This window comes from Athene noctua, chromosome 2, assembly GCF_965140245.1.
Source record: "Athene noctua chromosome 2, bAthNoc1.hap1.1, whole genome shotgun sequence".
Taxonomy (NCBI): Eukaryota; Metazoa; Chordata; class Aves; order Strigiformes; family Strigidae; genus Athene; species Athene noctua.
The window spans coordinates 122,867,081-122,883,105 of NC_134038.1; the positions used below are offsets into that span (position 1 = coordinate 122,867,081).

A 16,025-nucleotide genomic window follows, 5' to 3' on the forward strand; every position below is an offset into this window, starting at 1 on the left:
GTGAGGGTGTGATAGGGGGCAGGGGATGAGAACCACCTTCTTCCCCAGGCAGGCGGTGAGCTGGGTTTCATCCCCAAAGGCCCCTCTCCCCTCAGCGAGGAGACCGAGGGCAAACCCCCTTCCCAGCCCGCTCTCGCACTCTCCCTCCTCACCGTTCGCTCGCCCCCCGCCAGGCCGCCGGCTGCCCCCACAGCGGCCGCGCAGACGCGGGCGGGGGGAGGCGGCGCATGCGCGGTGGAGCGGCAGGAAACGAAACTCCGGCGGCGTTCCCGCGCCGGGTGCGGGGGCGGGGCGCGGTGCGTGGCGGGCGGCGGCTCCCCCGCGGCGGGGGGGGCGGCGGCGGGACGGACGGGGGCGGGGCCGCGGCGCGCGAGCGGGGCCATTTCAGCGCGCGGCACCGGCGGCCAGGCCGGGATGCGCGCGGCATCCCGCGGCTACCAGTCAGCCGCCGCCGGTCGCCTGCCCCCGGGCCCCTGACTCCCCCCTGCCTTTCTCTCCTGCCCTCGCTCCCGCTCGCTCGCTGCCGCCTTCGGCTGCGCCATGGCGGCCCCCAGCAGCATCGTGCCCGTCATGGCGAGTAAAACCAAGACCAAGAAAAAGCACTTCGTGGCGCAAAAAGTGAAGTTGTTCCGGGCTAGCGACCCGCTGCTCAGCGTCCTCATGTGGGGGGTCAACCACTCGGTAAGCGCCGCGGCTCAACCCCGCAACCTACCGGCCGCCCCGCCGGGGCATCGCCCCCGCCGAGGGCTACGGAGGGGTGGGGGGGCGGAGGGGACCGGCGGGAGGCACGCGCCGCCGGGAGCCGCCCGCCCGTTGTCGCCCTCCGCCCCGGCGGGGGGCTGGGAGCGCGTTACCGAGCGCGGTCGGTGCGGGCGGGGGGCGCCGGGGGAGGCTGCGGTGTGCGCTGCCGGGGCGGGGGCGCGGCGGGCCGGGGTGCCCGCGGTAGCCCGTGTCCGATCGATCCGCGGTTCCGCTCGTTAAGCAGCGTACGGGTGGTGCCCGTGGGGGGACGGTGCTGCGAGCGGAGCCGGAGCCGCTCCGCTCCTGCCGCCACCCGCCGGCAGGCGTTGCATAAATGTACTGCGGTTAAAAAAAAAAAAAAAAAAAAAAAAACAAAACAAAAACCCCCAACAAACCCCAGTTATTGGCGTGTAACTGGCGAAGTTTTTACTGTGTTCCGTGCAGTTCGCTTAAGCAACTGTCTCCTGACGGTTTTGTGCGCTTGGGGGAGGGGGAGGAGGGCTGGTTTTTGATGTGGTAAAGCAACAGAATTGCAACATTTGCGGAGTGCTATATCACCCTGCGGAGGATGGGCTGCTCCGTCTTCAAAAGAGTCCCTGTGCCGGGTGCGGTAACGTTGAACTGCCGCTGTTAAGCGTTAAAATTAGGAGCCTGGTAAAGATGTCACATGGCTCGGGCATTATGAGGCTCGAGTCGCAGCTTTACATCTTTAAATAGCTGCCGTGGCAGGTTAAAAGTGTGGAGCCCAGAGATCGCCAAAAATCAGGTATCAGGGCAGTTAAGCCAAAAACTTATTGCCTTCTCTTGGTGGTGCAACGTACAAACACTGGGTTTATACGGCTTTAATTCTTCTTGGTGCGTAAGAGCTTGCAAGGATAACTGGCAGTGTGCAATTTGAGATTAGACTACAGATTTTGTAACAGCTTCGTGAAACGGGTGAAGCCGTCTGTAGTATTAACTTGGTATTCTTTTTGTTTCCTGCACATCCAAATCCGGGGAGGTTTTTCTTTGTGTACGTTTTGGTAGGTTTTTTGCCCAAAGCCTAGAGGCTGAGCGTCATAAGCGCTGTTAGATCTGTGTTAAACAGCACAGTGCCTGAAGTGATGATCTAGGGGAAATGCTTCAACTGTGCATATCAATACGGTATGGATGACAGAGGAAAAGCTCTAGTGAGGTTAAATGGTCTGCTTAAGACAGCCCTGTGAGTCGGTAGGAAATGGTGACGAAGGATTTCAAGTTTTCTGTAGGTCAGTTGTAAGCAGTGACATCCTATGTCACGAACTGAGAAGGAACTAGATATTTATCTACAAAGCAAAAAGATCTCTTAAGTGTGGAAGTGCACCATATGCTGTTTGCCAGAATTGGGCTTAAATACACGAGTTTCTTTTGCTCCTCCTTTAGTGACTAGCATTATTTATAGAAGAAAATCGCAAATAGGCCTCTTTAGTGAAAGAAAGCAAGCTGATAATTACAGAGTGAGAGACTTCTGCTGAATGGCAGTGCGCTAGCGATCAGCGGCCTCCCTGGGGAGAGAGAGGGAAGATCTCTGAGGAGAACAGAGATCTTCCTGTTACAACAACTCGTTGCTACATGTGTTCATGCTGGAAATAACCACTACTTTAAGAGGAAAGTCCTCTCCAGTACAAATAATAACAAAGTAAATAGTGACAAACACAACACTGTACCTTACTCCTGCGGTTATGTGCTGTGGCATGCATAGCTGTACCTGTTAGAAAATGTAATAACGAAGTGTACTCGTTCGTGCACATAATTAAAAATTATAAACTGAAATCCCTTCATAGGAGAGCTCAAAGCAGAAGCTTAGCAATACAATAGGCTCAGAGAAATGCAGCTTCATGTTCATGTGAAGATGATGGTTGTAGGTGTAAGCATCTGCTGCATGTTTGGCAGCTATTTTTCCATTTCTCTACCCTGCGGGAAGGTATAATCATGAATAATGCTTTGGGCCCCATGGAAGCAAAATGCCACTGAATGAGAGAGCGTGGGGGGGAAAAAGTTAATTTGCTATGTCCAAATCTAAATGCCTCATCTTAGCCAAGAACGCAGCATTGAAGTGTTGCAGGCTCCTCTCTGAGATGCTTACCTTGTCAGTTTGTGATGATTGATGTGGCACTGTCTAGCAAATGGAAATAAGTGTTCAGTGGTTGGACTCTGTTAGCAGAAATAGGATTTTCTCATGGAAGAAGTACGAATTACATGCGTGGATTCATTAAGAGTAGGAATTAAGGTTTCTTAGCAGAATAACCACAAATCTGTAAGTAAAGGTTAGGGTGGGAAATGAGCACTGATCATAGTTCATGATGATAGTAATTAAATAAACAACATAGTAGTCATCTGAAAAAAGCATATTTAAGACTGCTTCCAGTGTGGTGCATATCAATTAATGAGACAACAGCAGTCTCTGAGTCTTACTAACTCTCTTGGGGAACAAGTATGTATTCAAATGGTGAAGCTGAGATGCAGTTCCCACCTTTCTGACAGGATGTGGCATATATTGGAAGGAAGCACTTAGTGAAGATAAAGGGAAAACCAGACTTTTCTGCAGGCTTTTTAACTGTTTGATCTAGGGGCCAAAATACCACTATACTTGATAGTTGATTTCTGGAGGATTTTCAGGTTTTCAATTGAATGTGTGAAGAAGCTCCATCTAAAACGGAAGTTACAAGAACTGTTCTCTTAGCTCTCCTGTCATAGGAGGAAGCATGACATAAAGGGAGATCTTGAGCATTGGTGTCACAAAGTAGAGGGTTTACAGCAAAGAGCATTGGTGTCACAAAGTAGAAGGTTTACAGCAAAGGTGTGAATCCCTGATGGGGGGGAAAAAAAACCTGCAGGAAGGTTATCTGTTACCAAAGGTTCTTATAAATTACCCCCCCATCCAAGAAACTGAAATTAGCTTTGGTGGTCTCAATTGTTTAAGTAGAAGTAGAGAGATACCTAATGCAAAATCCTGCTTGGTAATGCAGTCAGATTCAGTGGTAACTTAAAAGGGCATGTGAGGGGAAAACATGTAAACATTACCCAAATACCTTAAGAAGCAAGAAAACACATGCTCACCTTCAAAGCTGTAAAATCATTTCTTGATATGCTGTGGAATGAAACTTTCTGCTAAGTGAAAGGGAAAACAACTGTGTCCCATTTTGTAGTTGAGACTATAATACTGATGACTTGCAGTAGCAAAGAGTAACTGCTGGCCTGCTTGGATCTTTCAGGCATCTGCATCATTAAGAGAGTTGATTTTATCTTTGTCTCTTACTGTGTGTCAAAGATAATCTGGCCGTGCTACTGGAATAAATACTCAAACTCAGTGAGTGGTTGGTATGACTTAAAGCTATATTTTTAGCTAGTTAACATAGTTTACAACTGGTGTGGTAAATAATGTCTTTATTCTTACCTCTGTATTGTCGCTGCTGCTGGATTTCCAGTAACTGTGGGAAGGAGAAGAGGGAAGGAAGGTGGTATGTGACTTTTTGACCGGTGCTTTTGGAAGTAATTCTTCCCTCCTTGTTTTCTGTGCCAAAAATGAAAGCCAGGGATTGTGTTTTCTGCAGCCTATGATGATCGTCCCAGGCACAATGATGGTGAGTCTGCTCTCACTTATGTTGGTTGCCTGCTTCTGTTAAAAGCTTGTTAAGAAGGCTGAGAATTTGTAGGAAGCTAGGCTTAGGTTCTTCAAAACATCACTCCCAAAGATGGAAGAAAATGAATAGAAGTGGGTGTTTTTGTAGCTAATTTTGAGATAAAGAATGGACTACTGGACACCTCACCTACTGTGTCAACCATTAAATTAAATACATTTAGGAGATGAGAATGAATGCATCATGGAGTTATTGAGCATATGTACAAGTGGGGTTTTTTTTTAAAAAAAAGCAACCAAAAACACACCCCTGCCCCCCCAGCCCGTGGAATCTGTAATCACCATCTGTTTCTTGGATGATTACAAGCTGATCTAAAAATTTAGCAGTGCCTGACTTTTCAATGGCACTTGCTGCCTAATAAGCAAGTGGAACAATAAGAATACAGGGATCAAATTTCTCCCTTCCCCCCCCCCCCCCCCCCCCCCAGCATATCGCAGAATACATGAGAAAAACTATACTTTCTGTGGCTGAAGAATTCAACAGATAATAAACTCCATAACCTCCTTCAACTACTCGTGTGAGGCACTGTAAACCTGATGCTACTGTTGCACTCTTGACTGTAATCTGGTTTGATATTTTTAAAAGTGGAACAACAGCAGGCCAGAATAATAAAAAGGGTGAGAGCCGTGGGACTCCTCTCTCCACCAGTGTAACTCCTGGATTCATTCACTGTTACAGTTAGAAGTGGGGAGGGAAAAAAAGCATAAGTAAATATGCCTTTTCCCCTCATACATACAAGGATGTATTTGATCATGTTAGGAAAGCTTCTATATATCTGCAGAAAGCTATAAAATGTCTGTGTTCATGTCAGTTTTCAGTTTGGGGTTTTTTCTTAGCATACTAGTCTTCCCTGTTACAAACTTTTATCCAGACAAATACACAAATAGCTTGCTTATTCATAACAGTCCTTATGTTTTAACAAGTCACTGAAGAGCTTGTTAGGTAAATGTGTATCCTCTGTTTGTGGCATAAATCAATTTTCTTAGTACTGACTTACCTAGCCTCTCTCCTAGGAAGTTCTTATCCTGAAACATTGCACATTTAGGAAAATGACACTGAAAAGAGCTTAAGTAGGTCATTAGAAAGATGAAGCCTAGGTTATGCCCTCTGGAATAAAAACTGCTGACTTTATGATCAGTTTCCTTTAAAGAGTGGGGAAAAATCCACAAAAACAAACCCACAGCATGCACTCCTAGCAATATATCTTAATATGTTATGGGAGTTGATAACTTCTGGGTCCCTGTTTTTAATATACTCTTAAATGGTGATGAGACTAATGACACCCTGAAGATATGAAACTATAATGTTGACTCATGGCATTGGCTCTCAGCACAACAGATTGGTCAGAAACTGTCTTGAGATGGGGAGGGCTACTCATCAACTGTGTTGCTAGTATTTGTATTTAATGTAGAATATCGCTACTGCAATTGTGCTTTAAGTAGCTTTTCAAAATGACCGAAACAAAGTAAAACTAAAGTTACTGATCTTAGAGTTAACTTGAGATTTGTAATAGTGAGCTTGGAAAAAACCCAACAAACCTTATTGTTTAATGGAAGTGGTGGTAGACTTCATGGGAGAAGGCTCTAAGAAGCAGGAAGAAACAATGTATTATAAAAAGCATTGATTACAGCAGAGCAGATAATAAAGCAATTAAAACTATTTTAAAATAAAGTCAATCAGGCAGTCAGACCAGATGTTTATATGTAGAAAGAAGTAGAAGAGGAAGAGCTGTTTATCGAAAAACTGGTTCTTTTTTGGGTGTCAGGCTCTGTGTACTGCAGATATTAAGTTGACACTGCTTTTGCAACTGAGTGAATAGACTAGGAAAAATACAGATTGTGTAAATATTTATTATGGTTAGGTTAAAGGTAGTAAACATTCCTACATGAAATACAAATGGGAGTGATATTTCATTATCTTCTCTCTGAACTATTGAAAGGGATAGCTTTTATTTGGGATGAGATGGGAAGAACTATGAAAAGCTCTGACAGCTGTTTCAAAGCTACTTTTGGTATTTTCTTCTGCTCTACAAGATAAGGTGCTGCAAAGGCTAGGGTTTTTTCTTGCCTACAAGTTTTTGAAACAGAATTTCATTAATCAGAGTGGAGAGTGCTGGACAACATTCAGTAAAGCAAACAGGCAGCACAAATTGGTTTTGCTGACTTAACTTGGTCATCTTATTTGAGTATCCTGCACCAGATGCCTTAAGAAAGTGTCTCTAGGGGATTATTTCTGGGTTCTGTGCAGATTAAAGCAGATGCTTGCATTATGCCCATTGGTCAGAGTTTAGTAGATGTTTATTTTTTCTCCAGTAGTTTCAGGGTGACAAACTTTGTTTAATATAACTAACTCACCCTATTATGCAGTTCCTGCTATACAGTCCTGTTTCCTGCTCTTCCTTGAACACATCTTGTGCAGTAGGGTTCCATAAGGCTAGCTGTATATTATGCAACTTCATGACAACTTTAGAGTAAGGTGAAACTACCTATTATTTACAGATCTTCAGTGTAATCTTGCCAGAGCTAAGCACTCAGTTGTACTCATGTTGGTTTAAAGATCACTTGACTTGTTGAAAGGTTAGTCATCTTTGTTGTTGAACTGTGAGGTTTTAAAGGCTTGAAAGAAGTACATGTTCATCTTCATTTTCTCCTGACTTCAAAGTGATTATGGCTGCTGTTGTAGGTAATAGACTCCAGTATGGATTACTATTTTGTTTACTTCCAAGGCCTATTTCCATGTTTTCCCACTCTTTATACTTGATGATTGCTACTTAGATATCTAACAAAAGTCCTAATTTCCCTTCCTCATTTTCACTGTTGGTAAGGCACATGTTTGCACTTAGCAAAATAGCTGAAGCAGTCTTAAGAAATTGCTGTCTTGGCTATGGGATGGTAATGGCAAACCTTGTTTAGTTTTCATGGTCTCCATCCTGGTACATGGTAAAATGGGTTAGCTTTGAGTTGTTGAGATGGTAACTTCTTGCATGTGGTTTGCTATGTGAACATCTGTCTTATGATCCCCCTATAGAGCCTGAGCTGTTTTATAATAAGTTAATTAGTTTTATGTTGAGAGATTGCTTAATAAGGGTGTTGTGAAAATTGTTTGAAGTAGCTGAATGCTGTAGTGATGGATGTCACAAACTGAAAAGAAAACATTAGCTTTATCTTCAAAGAGCAGGGTTGAATAGCTTGCAGTAGAAATACCTAATGGCCATATACCTTTTAGAGTACTTTTCATCAGACTTGGAGAACAACTACCTTGTATACTGAGGCAAGGTAATTAGTCTAATCCAGCTCTTTTGTGTGCATTGTAAGTTCCCAAGGCAACCTTAATATTCTTAACACAGCTGTGAGTATATGCATGATCCTTTTAGGTTGTAAGACAAAAATGAAAAAATTGCATTCCCTTATGTGGCATTATTAGAAAGCCTGTGGAGCTCCTTGTTGAGGCTGGGATTTACAGAGCCACCTTGCAGCTTCTTGAGCTAACTAGTTTAATCTTTCACTTTTCCCAGTCTCCCTCTTGGTGTCTCGGTCATATGCTGTCTCATCGCTCACAACTCTGCTGTTCTTGTGTTTGCATTTTATCAATCAAGGCCCTGTCATCCTAGTGTTCCTGGTTAACAAGTTCAGCCATATGTGTTTTCCTTATCAATAATTACTCAGCTCCAAAATAATAATCCAGCAAAAATAATACATTTTGAGGAGTTCTTAGATGGACCACAATTCACTGAAGTTCATCATCCACCCATGCAAACAGCTATGCTAGCAGAAAGAACGTGGCATTGATGCAAGAGTAGAAAAGATGGGGCAAAATAACTTCTTTGTAAGGAAATGCCAGTTTAAACTAGCATAAAGTTGTTCAAACCACAGCCTCCATAATACTACAGCCAGCTAAAGCTGGGGCTGCTGGACTTGTTTCCACTTTCTCTCTGGCACTGATCTGATCCTGTGGTAAGTTCATGTGGGGAGATGTACTGGAGGGAAAACTAATGCAGAAGAGTGAATAGGTTAGGGTTTTTGTACCACAACTGGGCATGTCTACAAGTCAGTCCTAGTTTAAAAAAGTTACTGCAAATACTTCGGGGGGAGTGGAGGGAAGATGATGTATGTATACTCTAAGGTGAGTTTTTTATAGCTGCTTATGACAGTTGGAGGGACTCAGATAGCTGTGGTGTGTACTCTTTGACCAGTGATGGCCTATCTAGGGCTCAGTTTCATGTTTGGTAGTCTGGAGTTACTCTGTTGCCCATAGTAAAAAACACTTGAGTAGAGAGCTTTCACTGTGGATTCTGCACTTTCAACACAGAGACCTCAGCTATTTTAACCTTTTGAAATAGTCATGTATTTAGTGAGAGACAGAACTGTCTACATAGCTGTTGGTTTCTGATCAGCTCTTCAGTCTTGGTCTTTGGAACATGCTGAAGAATCTAACCTCGTACTTTACCTATTCAGATAGAGAGTAAATGTTTTCAGAAAAGCTCTAATAAGCTCTATAAAGCTCTCCTAGAGACTGAAATTTTTGAAGTTGCTTTTAGAAGCAAAAGCCAACATTTGGAAGATATTCTAAACAATAATTCTTGAGAATCCTATGTCAAATATTCTCTTGTAGATTATCAAATGTGTCTGTAGCAGTCACTGACTTGGTTTTTTGGAGGAGGGAGAGAGGAAAATATCCAACTTGGTTAGCCAAAGACCAGTAAAAAGAAAGCAGCTTAGTAACAACTGAAACTGAGCAATATCTGATTAGTTTGTGATGCCAAGCCTTAATAATTCTGTTATTAGATTATTAGTTCAGATATAATGCCCTTCATTTGTAGTGTGTCCTGTTGCAAAGTAGACTTAAAGCTGTTCTGCCGAGTTTAGTTCTGCTTTTATCACGTTATCCAGTGTTTTGTAGACCCTTGCTAGATCATTCAGGTACCAAAACCATTTTTGGTACAGCAGATTCTGATGTTGTGGTGTTGCTGGTTGTGTTTTTCCTTGTTCAGTGTATTTTTTTCTCTCAGCCCTGTAAGTTGTCTGTAGTTAGAGAGTATTTATTGGTATTATGAGGTGCCTTCATTATGGATTGGGTTCTGGATGATTAGAACAGAAAACTTTCAAGAGGAGCTCAGATACACACTTTAAGGATGTAGTTGTCAGGGCCTTTACAGTGTGCAAATCTGATGTATTATGGTTGCCTGCAGATGAGCAAAAATTGGAACGCCAATGTAACAAAAGCAAGGTTGCTAATCTGAGCTTCCTACATCAGTCTTTGTGACTTTTTGATCTGAATCTAGAGCTAGTTTTGGGAGACCAAATACCAAAATACCAAAAATTGAGACAGCAATTGAATGAGGAATGGAATATCTATTTTTATCTTAGCTTTTGAAATTATTATCCTAATACTGCTTTTTGCCTTTTTAAAAATAAAGACCTAATGGTATACAAGGTTACTTTCGGCTTCTACGTACTTCTGAGAACAGTGGCACAAACACTTGCATTCAGGGTAGCAGTTCTAAAATTTGTGCCTCTTTAATTGAGTATCCCTTTTTTATGAGGTATTGCATGATTTTCTTTTGCAAATAACGAAAACAGTCACTAAGATATTTGGGTAGATATCTCTTCTCTGAGGTTTGTACTTACATTCTGTTTTTGTTTTAGGGGTTTTCTGTACCTTTTCCAATCCTGAAAGAGAAATGTGATCTCTTCCAGACTTACTCAAATAATTTGTATGAAGATATACAACTCCAGCTTTAAAGATGGTATGCAAATCAGTTCTTGATTCACAAAGTACATATCTGAGACTGCTTGGTTCAAGTAGTGATAATATTTAAAGGCTTATACTTGAAATAAATTTTTTTACAGTAAGTCCTTGAAGAGGAAGTACTTATCAACACATTCTGTCTCAGCTGGCTGTTGAAAAGAGCTGGTTGTCTTTCTGGGAAAGATAGCACTCTCAAACAAGCTGACTTCACTGGAAAGCCCATACCCAACCTCCTCCTCAGTCACCGCAAACTTGCAGTTGGAGGACTCAGAAATGACTCACTCGAACCTAAATGCAGTGTCAGATGCTCAGCGAGGTGCTGCAGCTCAGCACCACCCTCTTGTGCAGCAGCTTGGGGCTGATGCAAACTAGGATTTCCCTGTTGCTCTTGACGTTTTTCCCCCCTCTGGTGTTAATAAGGTTAGCACAGGAGGATTGAAGAGAAATTTTCCAATATAATTATTCTTTTAGATCTCAAGCAGAATTATTAGTGAGTTTTCAGTCTGACGTGTGATTCACTTGCAGTCTGTGATATGTAAACCAGCCTTCTCCTGTGCTTGCACAGTGGACAGGACCAAACAAACATGAAAAGCTTTCTGGATATTCCCTGTCCCCACAGAATCAAGTGGTAAAACTAATTTACAGAAAGAAAATCTTAGTGCTTGTTAACAAACTCATATACCTGCTTGCAGGCAAAAAGCACTGCAACCCCTGTTTTCAGAACCTCTTGCCCATTTCTATGGATGCAAGGAGTTCCTGATATAGCAGTTTCTTCAGCTGTTATTTTGGGCTTCAGCTGATTCAACAATGCTGCTTTTTCTTTCCTACCTACAGGTGCAGGCAGTTGTAGCTGGTTATTTCATTTGAGTGAGCAATGCCCTTCAGGCTATGTTGGCTCAGGGATGTTAATAGGGTTCAGATGTCTGGGCTCAGAGAATCCTGCCCTCCTCATCCCTCCTCAGCTGATTCTGTTGCAGTACATCAAAGCAAAAGAGTCCTGAAATCTTGAGCATCTTGAATCTTGCTTGTGCACAACACCTTTTTCTTGGGAGTGCGGTGGATTTTTTTCCTTTTCCACTAGGGAAATACCACTTGTCAGGGTTTTTTCCCCATGTTACAGTAATTATCTGTGGTTGGTAGTGGTGGTTTTAGCTCACTTTTCAAGCCAATTGCTCTTCAGACTTTATTCTTGTGCTTGCTGAATCTTTCACAGAAGATATATTGCAAGTTTCTCCTTGGAAGATGTCATTTGGTAGGATATTTTTTTAATATTCCTGTCTTGTTGAGGAAGTCTCCCAGGCTTTCATATTTAAGTCATCAACTGTTTCATTTTCCTGTGAATGACTTCCTAAGGTTTTCTGGTCGAACATGACTTGCTTCACAATTAAAGGCTGAGAACCCAAGATTTTACTGGAAGAGCCTGGAAGTAGTTGTTTGTCCTTCACAGTGTGTTTTGTTGATGATGTGAAAGATGAAGGTCCATTGGGATGTGAATGGTGGTGACTGTTTTAGTGGACATGTTCTTGCTAGCTAATCTGGAGTGGTGTGTCTGAAGTCTTGTTCACACCATTATAAGTGCTCCTCAAAATGCAGAGACTCTTATTCCCTGAAAAGCCAAGTTTCTAACCATTTTACAGTAAAATGTGTGTAATGATGGGTAGTTTGGAGGGTATCTTTGTGTTGAAGTGGCTAAGTCATGCTTATGTTACTTGAAATGTAAAAAAACCTCTTCAAACAGGTAGATAAACAAGCTGTTGGAGCAGGAAAACATTCCTCATTTGGCTTTGTCACAGGATACCATACTACAACAAAAGTTAAGAAAATAAGCTTAAGGACTTATTCTTAAATAATAAGGGAGCTGAGGGGTATAGAAATTTGACTACCTGGCAGACAGTAATTCAGTCACTTAAGTAGCTGTTGCTATGTGTGTATGTTTATCTCAGTAGCAAGGCTAAAAGTAATTTTAAAACTACATTCATGGTTTGAGAGACTGTGTTACTTTGTAAACAAAGTGGAATTAAAATGTGATGGTTTAAATCAGCGTGTTAGTTTTGCTACTTGAGTTGGCCAAGGGCATAGGCATCCTTGTAACTCAGCTGGTGGAAAGTAACACCTGAAGCTGAAATAACCTGCTTACTTTTATTTGTGGTGCCATGGGACCCCCTTCTGAACTGAAGACATCCAGAAAACTTGTCCCATACAAACATATAACTAACTCTTCAGGGTTGTTTGTTTTTCAGGCAAACTCATATTCTGACCAAGATCAGCCTCTCGATAAGAAAAAATGAAAGGAACCTGGATCATCTGTGTCTTGCTGATAGACTCTTGATATATATATGTAGCCTGTTCCTCAAAAAAAAATAAGGGGGGGGTGGAATTAAGGGGAAAGGGAGTGTTTGAAATGTTCTGTGACCATTGGACTTACTGGCTTTGAAAAGAGTTAACTTGGGCGAATAACTCATTTCTGGTATCTCAAACACTTTATATTTAAAAAAATAAAAAGCCTAGGTCCTTTATTAAAGGAAGGAACATAGATTTGGTTGTGCAGAGTTCAGAAGATGGGAGTTGTATAGTTACTCAAGGCAAGTATTTTTACTGCAAAGACTTCCCTACTTTTCTTCACCTGCTACTGAAAACTGACTTGAGTAGTGGTGCAAGCTGGCAGGGATCACTTGGATGATGAAAATCAATACTGTGTCTTCAAGTAGGTGGAAGAAGCAACAGGGCTGATATAGTAAAGCATGATCCTTGAGCTACACGTTCTCAGCTACTTACTGTTGCTTTTCTGGCTGACAGCTTTGAGCTCAGAATTGGTTTGTCAGATTCATGCTAGCTATGTTTTGTGCCATTTTCCCCTTATTTGATAGACTAGGGAATTCAACCCTATGATAACTTTTTCATAGAACTTGCTGTTTTGTCACTCCCCTGCCACACAGCTCTGCTGAGGAATGCAAATGCTCTCACCTTCCAGATACTACAGAGTATATTTGAAGCTTTGCTCTGTGATTGCGATGCATCCCATTTTTTCCATACAAGATTGCAATATGGGCTAATAGTAGTTGTCTGCGTAATCATGTTTTTCCCTCTCCTTATGTGCTTGATATGCTAAATATTTTAAATATAATTCTATGGGTTGTAACCATATAGGGTACTTAATTTATGAAAGTGATCTCTTGGCTGTTGAAATGTATTTAGTCCAGGAATGCTGAACTTTGTTATAGCATTGTTGTTGACACGGTTGTGCCATACAGTAATGTCCTACAATTTGTGCCAGACTTCTTACCACTCTATGAAAAACATGCATGTGTCTGGCAAAACTAACTTCCAGTTAGTTTTTAGCCAAGTTTTCAGATATTTCTAATGGCTTAGATGTTGAGGTAGGGTGGAGAAGAGGGTCCAGTCCCACCATCTGTATTTGATGTTGTTTGGGATAGTTTTGTGATAAGAGCTCTTCCAAACTGAGGATTCAGAGACCAGTTTTTTTCAACAAGCCTTGCAAACCAGGAATGAAAACGCTCAGCTTTTAGACTTCTTGAACATAAAATAAACAGTGTGCAGTGAGTCACAGTGCTACCACTGCATAACTTAAGGGAGCTTGCAATTTTTTAATACTTGATTTGTTTTTTTTAAAACTAGACTAGTCAAAAAACTGGTATTTTACTGTATCTTCTAGGACAGAGCTACTAATTTCCTGCCTAATTAACCTATTGATTTGTGAAGTGTTTTCTAAAGCCTTGAGATCCTATGTATTTACATATATTTGCATAAGTAATACAAGGGGGAAAGTGCTCTGGTGAATCTGACTGGGGTTCTGGTGAAGTTGGCAGGATTTGCTGTTGCACTAGTTACCTGTTTCACAGCTCTTTCTGAGCAGACAGCTTTTCAGCTACCCTGGAGAGGCCTATTAAATGAAACAGTGATAGAAATGCTATCAAACAAATCCAGCCTAGAGCTGTGCTCCTAGGCTAGTCAGGCTGGCCTGGGTTATGGACAGTGCAATCCATTCTTAAAAGTGTACAAGATGACTGATCAGATAGAGATGCTTATCCTATGGGTATCTAAATTTTTGGAAAGATAATTGCCAACAATAATTTGAGTGAAACAAAAAATAGTGTAAGAGTGCTTCAAAGCTGTGTTAAGCTAACAACCAATGGAAACTCTCCACAACATTGTTAATAGTCTTTAACTATCCAGGCTATGACTGCAGAATAATTGCATTACTTTCTTGGAAATATAAAATATTTCCTGTGTGAATATAAACACTTTTTACATGTGACATTTTCTTTGTCACTTAGCTCCAACACTATGAAACTGAAGGCATTTAATCTTAGCTTTCCATGGCGATTTACTAATGAATTATTTCAATTATTTAATGGCTCTTTCTTTTATTTTATTTTCCCCTTCCAGGGGGTACTTATGGTCAGGAAGCATGAAATAACGAACCTGAAGCCAGTAATGCTGCAGTGTAATGACTTCACTCTTAAAAATTTCCAGAGATCTAAAGCTGTCATTGTACTTTCCCCTCTCTCTGTCTGGAAGGGAAGAGTGTTTCTTGGGACAGAGGGGAATTTTATTTGGGGGTTTACATGCTTTTGGAAAGAGTTCTGTTTCTCTGATTTCTGGATGAGTTGTTAAATAAAGGCATGGCTTCATTGTCAGAGGGGGTGAATGTGATGAAACAATAGTGCAAAGGGGTGGTCCTGCTTAAAACCTCACCTTCCTGTGGGCATGGGAGAGCCCCTCTGCCAGTAGTGCCAGTGTGGCTGTATGGTGGCCAGGTCAGCTGCTTATTCTGCCCAAAACTAACCCTGTCTGGAGGCAGGGAGGGAGGAGCAGAAGGGGCAGCGATGGGATGCAAGTTGCTCTTGTTTAAAATAATGAGCAAAATTACTTCTCATGGCCTTAAGCACTGGTAGGAGCAGTTAGTGGATAAGAGTTGGGTGCTGGAAATTGGGCTGTGTGATTCCTAGCTGCAGAGGAAAAGCTAAGTCTCAGTCTAAGCCAGCTGTGAAACAGATCCTTTTCTGAGTTGTATTGGTTTCTCTCCCTGAACAGAGGCTAGTGACTTTGAAACTTAGAAAGTGTTAATTCTGGTGGTGATCAAGAGGAGGAGCAATAGAAGAAAAAGTGAAATCAAAGTCAGCTGCTGCTTGAATTTTCTGCTGGTATAGGCTTTACCAAGAGACAACCTAATGAGCCAGTTTATTTTTGAGCTTGTTGTCCAACAACAGACCAAATTCTGTCTGATCAGGTCTCTTCTAATTAGCTTCGCACCCGTTAACCCTTAATATTGCACTTTTTATGTCATGAAAAGGAGCAATAAAATCTGATTACTCTGATATTCACACTTTAAATACCAGTCTTTTAGTGGAAATGTTTTTTGGATGTATTTGTAGCAAGTGCTAGCCAACAAAAATGTAAGGGAAATGAAGGTGTAGTCTATGTATGGGATTTTGTGAAAAACTCTGCAATACAGACAGTCCATATCCATGGTAACTTTTGGAGATCTTGGAAATGCTTCCATTTGTCCCAATGGGAGACACTGATGCCAAGTCCTAAGTCTGTCTCAGAACCTAAAAATGAATGTATTAGACTTAATCCACTTTTGTAATCTGTCTTTAATGCTGTGGTTTTTGCAGTAAGTGATAAAGAAATCTCAGCAAACTGTTCTCCTGCATCCTTGTCAAGAAATGATAAAATTATTCCACTTTTCAGTTAGTCCTCTGAGACTCCTTCCTGGCATTATGTGGGACTATGGAAAGTCTTCTTTACAGAGAAGAAATTGTATCCTTTTTTCCACGCTGTCGTTTGAGGCCCAGCCACACATGCTGAGAGTCTCTTCCCTTCCATTTTTGAATATGCATCACTTACCTCTGT

The 16,025-nt window shown here is 41.8% G+C and overlaps 1 protein-coding gene across 5 annotated transcripts in view; it reads left to right on the forward strand.

The window, feature by feature from the left end:
• The first annotated feature begins 355 nt into the window (after positions 1–355).
• The window catches only part of PIP4K2A (phosphatidylinositol-5-phosphate 4-kinase type 2 alpha), a 119,340-nt gene continuing 103,670 nt past the window's right edge, over positions 356–16,025 (forward strand). For all 5 annotated transcript variants that reach the window (XM_074900153.1, XM_074900154.1, XM_074900152.1 and 2 more), the window contains exon 1: positions 356–681. In XM_074900153.1, coding sequence (XP_074756254.1) covers positions 541–681 — 141 coding nt within the window. In that variant the 5' untranslated portion in view covers positions 356–540. The remainder of the gene's footprint in view (positions 682–16,025) is intronic.